The sequence below is a fragment of the Penaeus chinensis genome, chromosome 35, assembly GCF_019202785.1.
Source record: "Penaeus chinensis breed Huanghai No. 1 chromosome 35, ASM1920278v2, whole genome shotgun sequence".
In the NCBI taxonomy this organism is placed as follows: Eukaryota; Metazoa; Arthropoda; class Malacostraca; order Decapoda; family Penaeidae; genus Penaeus; species Penaeus chinensis.
In genome coordinates this window covers 35,859,930-35,869,929 of record NC_061853.1, presented here as the reverse complement: position 1 = coordinate 35,869,929, position 10,000 = coordinate 35,859,930, and the positions used below count along the sequence as shown (strand labels likewise).

The following is a 10,000-nucleotide window of genomic DNA, read 5'->3' as shown; positions in this document are numbered from 1 at the left end:
TTTTATTATCATATTATTATTATTATCTTTGTTATTATTATCACTATTTGATCATAGTTATTATAGTTATCAATATTTTATCATCCCATTCATCAGAGTTATAATAATTACCATCTCTCTTATAACTGCTACTGTAATAACTATCCTATCAACCATTGTCTATGGCATTTATTCGTATATCAAGTTAATTAATCTGAAATCTCCCCGGTTACTGATGCCAAATGGTAAGGATTTCTTGCTAATAATAAAACTGTAAGATCTTTGTGTTGATTATGAGAAGGAAATTGAAGACCTATTAGAATCCAAGGGTATCTTGGTCTAAGATATTGTGTTAGATTTTGATGAAATAGGATTTTGTTAAAAAAAGAAAGAAAGAAAAAAATGTAATATGAATTGAAGGATTGCCAGACAAAACGAGAAAAATGGTAGATACAGAAGCAGCAAAACATTATAAAAACGGAATAAATAAATACACATATATAAACAAACACTAATAATTATAGCAACTTAAAGACAATAATATTCATTTAAACAGATACGCAGTTACGTTACTAACAAGAAAACACTGAAAAGAACTCGACCCCCCCCCCCACACAACCGACACAAAAAAGAAAATCAAGTATCACATCGTCTCCTTGACCAGACCTCCTGACCTTGTTTACACCTCCTTGACCTCTGAGGACCAGCTGTGAGGGTCAGAGAGCCGAGGAGGACGAGCTCTCTGTTACTGGGGCTTTTTGTATTTTATCATTATAATTACCATCATACTAATTATGTCTATCTCTCCTTAATCAGTGTTTTTTATTCTCGTTGGTATAATATGAATAATAATATCGATGAAGAACGCCAGAGAAATTATGACTGGGAAGGAATGTATATTTTCTCAATATATAATACAAACCGGTTAATTCTGTCTATTACATAATGAAGATATCTATTCCCTTCCATACCCGTTCTATTTATGAATGAATAATGGTTATCATTATTTTTTCCATTGTTGTGATCGTTGTTATCATGATTGATAATATTATTAGCATCATCATATTATATATATATATATAATATATATATATATATATATATATATATATATATAATAATCTGTGTGTGTGTGTGTGTGTGTGTGTGTATTAGGAATCTCAAATTCATCAAGTAAATTGCAAACATTAATCTATAATACCAGGGTACAATATTACTATTTTTATTACTTCTATTATTATTGTTATCATCAGTATTATTATTACAATTATTATTATTATTTCTATTAGTAGTATTACTATTATCATTGTTTACTCCTATTGGTTTACTTCAAGTCGATGATAAACTTTGAGGAACGATTTAATCATTATCTTTTATTGAAACGACTTCCCTTACATTTATTTACATTATTATCAATTCATCAATCTGTTCGACAAAATCGGCAATTGATTTCTGTCTTCCTGTTTTCTTCATTTTTCTCACTTTTATTTTTTAATCTCACTCTAGTTCTGTTTGTCTACAAGTCTGTCATCTTGTCCCGGTCTCTCTCTCTCTTCCCTCTCTCACTCTCCCCCTTTTCAAATCCTCTCTCCTCTCTCTCTCCCCCCTCCCCCTTCCTCTCTCCCTCTCACCCCTCCTTCTCCCCTCCTCCCCTTTCCTTCTCCTCTCTCTCTCACTCTCTCTCTCCCCTCTCTCTCTCTCTCTCCTCTCTCATCTGTTCCCCTCTCTCCCCCCTTCCTCTCATTCTCTCCTCTCCTCTCCCTCCTCTCTCTCTTTCTATCTTTCTTCTCTCCCTCCTCTCTCTTCTTTCTCTTATCCTACTCCTTCCCCCTCTTCTTTTTTTCTCTCTCTCCCCCCTTTTTTTCTCCTCCCCCTTCTTTCTCTCCCTGTCCCATTCCCCTTCTTCTCTTTTTCTCTCTTTCTCTTCTTCCTCCATCCCCTTCTTCTTTTCTCCTCTCTCTCTCTGGGCTTCCCATTCCCTCTCTCTCTTTTTCTCTGTCTCCATCTCCTCTCATTCGGGCTCCATAAAACATGTTTTTTAACTCCCTTAACAACTTTTTTTTTTGTCCACTCTTTCATCTCGCAAAAGCAAACAATCAGTAAAAGAAGGCTTACCATCTTATCTTCTCTCCTCTTGTTTCTTTCTCTTATTAGCATTTGCTTTTATCTTTTCTCTTCTTTCCCTGTCTTTTTTCTGTTTTAGTTTTCTTTCATGACTTTGTCTTTTCGTGTTTTGGCTTATTTGCATTTCTTATACGCAAACCTTATTATTCTTCTCTAACCCTTTCCTATCCTCTCTCTCTCTTAACTTTTCCTCTCACTTCTCTCCCTGTTTCCTATTATTATACATCCCTCTCCCCTCTCTTTCCCTCTCTGCCTCTCCCCCCCGTTTCCCCAACCCCACCCCACACCCTCCCCTTCCCCCCCGCCGCCCACCCTTTTTTTTCCCCACTCTCGCAACCCGGGCCCAAAAACGTTTCCCAATAGTACCACAACAGGCTCCATCCGTCAGTTTAATCGTGTTAACCCCAAGGCAGAGGTCAGCAACGGAGGCGTCACCACCTCAGCACTGCAAGGGCACCTGCACCATCAGGCTCTCGCTCGCTCGCTCTCTCTCCCCTCCCCTTCTCCCCCTCATCTCTCTCTCTCTCTCTCTCTCCCCCGTCCCCCTCTCTCCTCCCCCTCACCCTCTTCGCTCTCTCCCTCCCCTCTCTCCCCTCCTCTCTCTCACACTCTCTCTCTCTCTCTCCCCTCCTCTCTCTCTCTTTCCCCTCTCTCTCTCTCCCCTCTCTCTCTCTCACCCCCCCTCTCCTCTCTCCTCCTCTCTCTCCCCTCCTACTTCTCTCTCCCCCCTCTCTCTCCTCTCCCCTCTCTTAATCTCTCCGTCTCCCCCTCCTCTCTCTCTCCCTCACTCTTCTGCTCCTCTCTCCCTCCCCCCTCTCTCTCCTCCTCCCCCTCTCCTCGTCTCTCTCTCTCTCTCCAGAAATTAATCTATCATCTATCTTCTCCCATCTTTGCCTTATATATAAAAGAAACATTCCCGATTCATTTTCATATCTCCTAGTTGCTGTTTTCCTTTTCATCCCTCGTGTACATTTTAACTGTGTTTGGTTCATATGCATATATGGTATAAAATATAAATATATATAAAATATATATATATATATATATATATAATTTATATATATATATATTTAAATATATATATTTTATATAAAATATAATAAAAAAATATTTATATGTATATGAAATTATATATATATACACACACACACACATATGTGTTTTCGTGTATGTATAGACAGATAGATAGATAGATACGTGTGTGTGCGCCTGAGCACATCTGTGAGGACATCCTTCCAACCCTTCAACTGGCCACATTTCTTGTGACCTCATCTGACCTGATGTGTGCCGCACGTGGCTCTGTTTATACTGTTTGGACGCGGTTATTAGTTGGAGGTCATTTCTTGGGATCTTGATGACGTCACTGATGAGCGGGGGCATGTGGCCTTATGAAGGTAGTAGTAGGGAGGGCGAAGACATACTCGTTTGTTGTGATGTGAACTGGGTGTTTCTTTTGTGCATATATACTGTACACCCCCCCCCCCTCTCTCCCCCTCTAACTCTCTCCTACCAATATATGTTATATATTATAAATATATATACATATTATACATAATAATGACATATATGTTGTGAAGTGTAAAAAATATCATAATACAACTGAAAATTTTATTTACCCGTTTTCAACATATTTCGAAACTGGTTAAATCATCTCATGTATTGGGGAGGATATTTCTTCTCATTCACAACCTTTTTCCTCACTCTTTCTACTCTCTCTCGCTATCTTCCCCCTCTCTCCCTCTCTCTCACTCTCTCTATAAAATACACACACACAATATATATATATATAAATATATATTAATATATTATAAATATAAATACACACATCTGTGTGTTGGGGTTGTGTGGGTAGTGTGTGTTGTTCTGGTGTGTAAATATAAAAAAAATGTATGAATATTTATATATTTATATATACCTATTAGTATAATATATAAAATTTTAGAATATACATACACACACACACACCACACACACACACATACAACAACACACAACAACCCACACATATAAAATATAATATATATATAAAAATTATATATATATAAATAAATTTTATATTGTGTGTGTGTGGTGGTAAGAATATATGTTAAAATATATAAGAATATTATGTATATAAATATATATATAAATAAAATGTATAATAAAATATAAAATATATATATATAAAAAATAATTATAAAAAAATTGTAATAAATATATAAATATAATAAATATTAAATATATAATAAAATTAACCCTTTATACACACACACACCCCCACCCCACACACACAAACACACACACACACACACAAAACACACATAAAGTGTAGTATAAAATATATGTATATATATAAAAATATATAATATATATATAATAAAATTATATGTATGTGTGTGTGTGTGTATTGTGTGTGTGTGTGTTGTTTGAGAGAGTAAGAATATAAATATATATAAAATATATATAAATTTTATATATTAATAAAAATATAAAATATATAATAAAATAATATATAATATATATATAAATTATTGAAAGTGACTTTGTGTGTGTGTGTGGTGTGGTGTGTTTTTGAAATATGTATTTATATATAATATATATATTAAATATATATATATATATAAATATATATAAATATAAAATATATAAATATATATATATATATATATCTCCCAAGTGGTCTGTGTATATAAAAATATATTTAAAAAATTTTATATAAATATAATATATTAAAATATAATCAAAACTCACACACACACACACACACACACACACACACACACATATATATACATATATGTATATAAATACAAGTATATGTATGTAATATATTAATATATAAATAATATATATTATTATATATATGAAAATATAAACATGTTTGTATACATATTTTTATACATATATATATTTATATATAGATAGATAGATGTAAATGTTTTAAATACATACATACATACATATATATAAAAACCCAATTTTTTTTTTATATATATATAGATAAGATATAGAAAAGATATAGTTTACACACACACACACACACACACAACACACACCCACACACACACACACATATATATATATATAAATAAATATATATATATATATGTTGTGTCTGCGGCATGTGTGTGTGTTTATCGAAATGTTTAGAAATGTCAAGTCACTATTATTAGTTTTTAGAAAAGAGCTAACAATCAACTGACAATGAAGTTCACCACATATATAATTAATTACAAGAAAACTATTGTTGTGAGAATCTGTAGTCAAAACAGGACTCTTTAGAATGCCTCAGATTCTGTGAAGTATATGGACACAAATCATATGACTTATTCAGAGAAATGATGCTGTGAATTCGCAAAAGGTTTCAAAAAAGAAATCTTTTGGGATTTAGGGTTTAGATGTGTGATAAATCTTTTGATTCCCTTTTTAAATTTCAGAAAGGGCCCCAAAATAAACTGTACACATGGACATATATATAGACACACTCGTAAACAGACACACACGCATACACATATTTACATTTATATAACATATATGAAATGATATGTGTATTATATATATATATAAAATATAAATAATATATAAAGTATAAATATATAAAATATATGTATATATATAAAATATATATATATAAATAAATAATATAAATAAATATAATATATTTATATGTATTTTATACAGACCCCACACACAGAAAGAGAGAGAGAGAGAGAAAGGAGAGAGAAGGAGAAAAGAGAGAGAGAGAGAGAGAGAGAGAGAGAAGAGAGAGAGAGAGAGAGATAAAAGAGAGAATGAGAGAAAGAGAGAGGGGAGAGAGGGGAGAGAGAAGAGAAGAGGAGAGAGAGAAGAGAGAGAGAAGAGATAGAGAGAGAAGAGAGAGAAAAGAAAGAGAGAAAAGAGAGAAAGAAGAAAGAGGGGAGAGAGAGAGAGAGAGAGAGAGAAAAGAAGAGAAGAAAAGAGAGAAGAGAGAGAGAGAGAGAGTGAGAGAGAGAGATAGAGAAGAGAGAGAGAAAAAGAAGAGAGAGAGAGAGAGAGAGGAGAGAGAGAGAGAGAAGAAAGAGAGAGAGAGAGAGAGAAAGAGAGAGAGAGAGAGAGAGAGAGATACGCAGATATCTTTATATGTATTATATGTGTGTATGCATGTATGCATATATACAAATATAACTATCTACAAATATTACAATTAATTTGAAAAAAAAGGAAACAACAGCGAGCGTGAGAAGGAGTGGCGGAAAACAAATAGACATTTCGAAGAGAAAGACAATGACTCCTTCTTCCTTATTACTCCTTCCAGTCACCGGGATCCCCTGCCCTCATTCCGCCTCCCCCCCCCCCTCTACCTCATACCCCTCATTCCCCTTCCCTCTCACCCTCCTCCTCCTCTAAACCCCCCTTTAAAAAAACCCTCTCCCCCCTTTTCCCCCCCCTCCTCCTCCCTCTACCCTCTCCCTTCCCTCCCCCACTCTCCTCCCCCACTACCTCCATCCCCACCCTTTTTCCTTTCTCCCTATTTTCCCTCCTCCCCCCCCACCCTCCTCCTCCACTATAATAAACCCCCTCCCTCCCCGACTCTCCTCCCTCCACTAACCCCCCCTTTCCCCTTTTACCCTTCCTCCTCCCCCCTTTCCCCACCCCACCCCTCCCCCCCACCCCCCTCCCTCCCCTCCCCCTCTGCTTTAAACCTCCTGACTCATGACAAATCCTTGTTTAACTGAGGTTTACACTTAATTTTTTACCCCAATGTACCACGGCCCCCCCGCGCAGAATTTTGGGGTTTCCCCAAAATGGCTTTTTTCCAAAATTAAAATTTGGGACCAGATTTGACTGAAACCGCAGTAAAAAAAAAGAAAGAATAAAAGAAAAAAAGGAAAAAGGGGGGGGGGGGGGGGATGGGTAGACTGGAGGATAGGGTGAGTTGTGGGGGGGGGGAAGGGAAGAGAAGGGAAGGGGGGGAAGGGCCATGGGGAGGGATTTGGGAGCTAAAGGGTTGGGGTGGAGGGGGGAAGCTGTGGGGAGGAGAAAGGGTGTTTTTGGGGGGAGAGGGCCATGGGGGAGGGGAGCAGGGTTGGGGGGAGGAGGAGGAGCGTGGGGAGGAGGAAGGGCCGTGGGGGGGAGGGAGGGGGCCTGGGGAGGAGGGGCAGGTTGTGGGGAGGAGGGGAGGAAGGGGGAAAAATTTTGCTAATGTAGATTTTATATTTGGAAACCGTTCCCCGGGGTTTATGGTAAAATTTTGCGAGTATATTTATCTTTAATTGGCAATTTACCTTAAGTAAATAAAAAAGGGCAAATGGGGCCCAAAAAAAGACAAGTCTAATAATTACTGTGTTTCCCGAGGCGGGGGAGGGGGACATTTTTTTGGACGAAGGAGCTTTTATGAATTCGAGCAACAAATTAGGATGAGCTGGCATGTCCAATAATATTCGGATCTTATGTGAAAGCGAGGAACAGGAAACAGCGCGGACAAACACATAATTATGTTTACCTACAGAAAGCAAAATACTTTCACAACACTTTATATGACTTGTGTAGATATATAATAATATATATTATAAAAAGATCTCTATATATAAACGTAACATACATAATATACATATATATATATATAAATCTATATATTATATATATAATCACATTAAAATTCCAAATATTCCAAATCCACCCCAGTTTCATATCTTCATTTCTACATCTTTTCTCTTCCAAACTTAAAACTATCCTTGTTTCTTCCTCTTCCTCCTTGTTTCTCCTCATTTACACAACTGGTCCTATCTAACAACAAATTATACTCAGGGTCTCTTCTATCCCCACCACTCCCCCCTCCTCACCCTCTCCTCCTCGGCCTCCCCTCCCCCCCCCCCCCCCCGCCCTCCCCCCCCCCCCCCCCCCCCCCCTCTCCTCCCCCCCCCTCCCCCCCCCCACCCCCCCCCCCCCTCCCCCCCCGCCCCCCCCCCCCGCACCCTCCCCCCCCACCCCCCTCCCCCCCCCGCCCCCCCCCCTCCCCCCCCCCCCCCCTTCTTTCCTCCCTCTTTCTCCTTTCTCCTCCCCGTTCCGGAAGATGCTAATTGACCCCGCGGAAGGCAAGCGTGGTTCCGGTTCGGGCCTGGGTGCGGAAAAGGGAGGCGATAATGAACGAGGGTATATTTAGGGTCTAGGACAGAGATTTTTTTTGTGTTGTCAACCCAACAGCCTCTCCATCCCCCCACCAGGCACCCTCCTTCCCTTCTCCAATCTTACATAAACCCCTTCTTTCTTTCTTTCTTTCACCTCCCGCTTTTCCTACACCTATCTTACCACCCCTACCCCTTATCTTCTCCCCCTCCTTCTCCCCCCCCCCCTTTTTTTTTCCTCCTCCTTTCCCTTCCCCCCCCCTACCTTCTCCTTTCTTCCCTTTTCCTTTTCTTTTCTTTCTTTCGTCTATTCTACCCTCTTTTCCTTTCCTTTCCTCTTCCCTGTTCATCTCTCTCCCTCCTTTCTTTTTCCTTTTCTTTCTTCTTTCCTCTTTCTTTCTTTTTCTTTTCTTTCTCTTTCTTTCTTTTCCTCTTTTCTTTTCTTTTCTCTTTCTTTTTTTCTTCCTTTCTCTTTTCTACGTCCTTTCCTTCCTTTCTATTCAATTTTTTTCTTTTCTTTTTTCTTCTTTTTCTCTTTCCCCTTCCTTTTCTTCTCTTCTTTTCTCTTTTTCTTTCTTCTTTCTTTTTTTTTCTTTTTCTTCTCTTTTCTTTCCCTTTTACTTTTTCTTTTCGTTTCTCTTTCTTCCTTCTTCTTCTATTTTTTCTATTTCTTTCTTCTTTTTTCTTTTCATTTTCCCTTTTCCTCATATCCTTTCTTTCTTTCTTTCTTTCTCTTATCTTCTCTTCTTTCCTTCATTCTTCTTCTTTATTCTTTTTCTTTCTTTTTTCTTCCCTCTTTCTATTCTTTTCTTCTTCCCCCTCCTCTTTTACGTTATTCTTTCCCACCTCCTTTCCAACCTCCTCCTCCTTATCCTCTTTCTTTCCCTTCTCTTACTTTTTTCTCTGACTTTTCCTCTTTCTATCCCCTCCTTTATTCCTTCCTTTCCCCCTCCTTTTTCCTCCTCCTACCCCCCTTCCCCCCTCCTTCCTTTTTATTCTTTTTTCCGCCTTATCCCCTCCTTCCTTTTCCCCCTCCTTCTCCCCCTCCTTCTTCCCCACCTTCCCTCTTTCTTATCTCCCCCCCTTTCCCACCCTTCCTTTATTTTTCCTTTCGCCTCCTTACTTTTTCCCCCCCTTTTTTTTCCTCTCCCCCTCCCCTCCCTTCCCCCCCCTTATCCTCTCTTCCCCCCGTCCCCTTTCCCCCTCCGTCCCCCTCCTTCGTGCCATCCCCCTCTTTCATTTATCTCCCTCCCCCTCCTATTTCCTCTCCCCACTCACCCTGCCTTCTCCTTTCCTATCCTCTTTTCCTATTTCTTAATTTATCCTTTCTTTTTCTTTAAACCCTCTGTCGTCTTACTTACCCCACCCTTTTCTTACCCCCTTCCTTATCACTTTCTTAATTACCTACCCGCCGCCCGTCCCCCCTTTCCCTCCCAACCGTTCTGCCTTTCCCCTATCTTACATTTATATTTCCATAACACTTACTAAATACCTCTTAGTCCCTTCTTTCTTTTCTTCGCTTTCTTATTCTTTCTCTTTTCCCCCTTCCTCTTTTTTCTTTCTTCTCCTTCCTTTCCTTCTATTTTCTATCCTTTTTCCTGTTGTCCTTCCTTTCCTTTGCCTCCTTTTTTCCCCTCCCTTTCCCCCTCCTACCTTCCTTTCTCCTTCCTCTCTTTCCTACTCGATACCCTATTTCTCTTTTCTCTTTTTCTAAACCTTTTCACTTTTTCTTACCATATTTTAAGAGTATTCCCCTCTTTCCTCTTTTCTCCTTTTTTTCTTATCTTCATACCTTTTCTTACAACTCCTACATA

General features: G+C 38.5%; 1 protein-coding gene across 1 annotated transcript in view; it reads right to left on the bottom strand.

Annotated features, from left to right (window-relative positions):
• Positions 1–5,323: 5,323 nt before the first annotated feature.
• The window catches only part of LOC125044152 (translation initiation factor IF-2-like), a 10,664-nt gene continuing 5,987 nt past the window's right edge, over positions 5,324–10,000 (bottom strand). The window contains exons 2-3 of the mRNA XM_047640604.1: positions 7,404–7,564; positions 5,324–5,377 (exon numbers count right to left, since the gene is read on the bottom strand). Of these exons, the coding sequence (XP_047496560.1) occupies positions 5,324–5,377; positions 7,404–7,564 (215 nt within the window). The remainder of the gene's footprint in view (positions 5,378–7,403; positions 7,565–10,000) is intronic.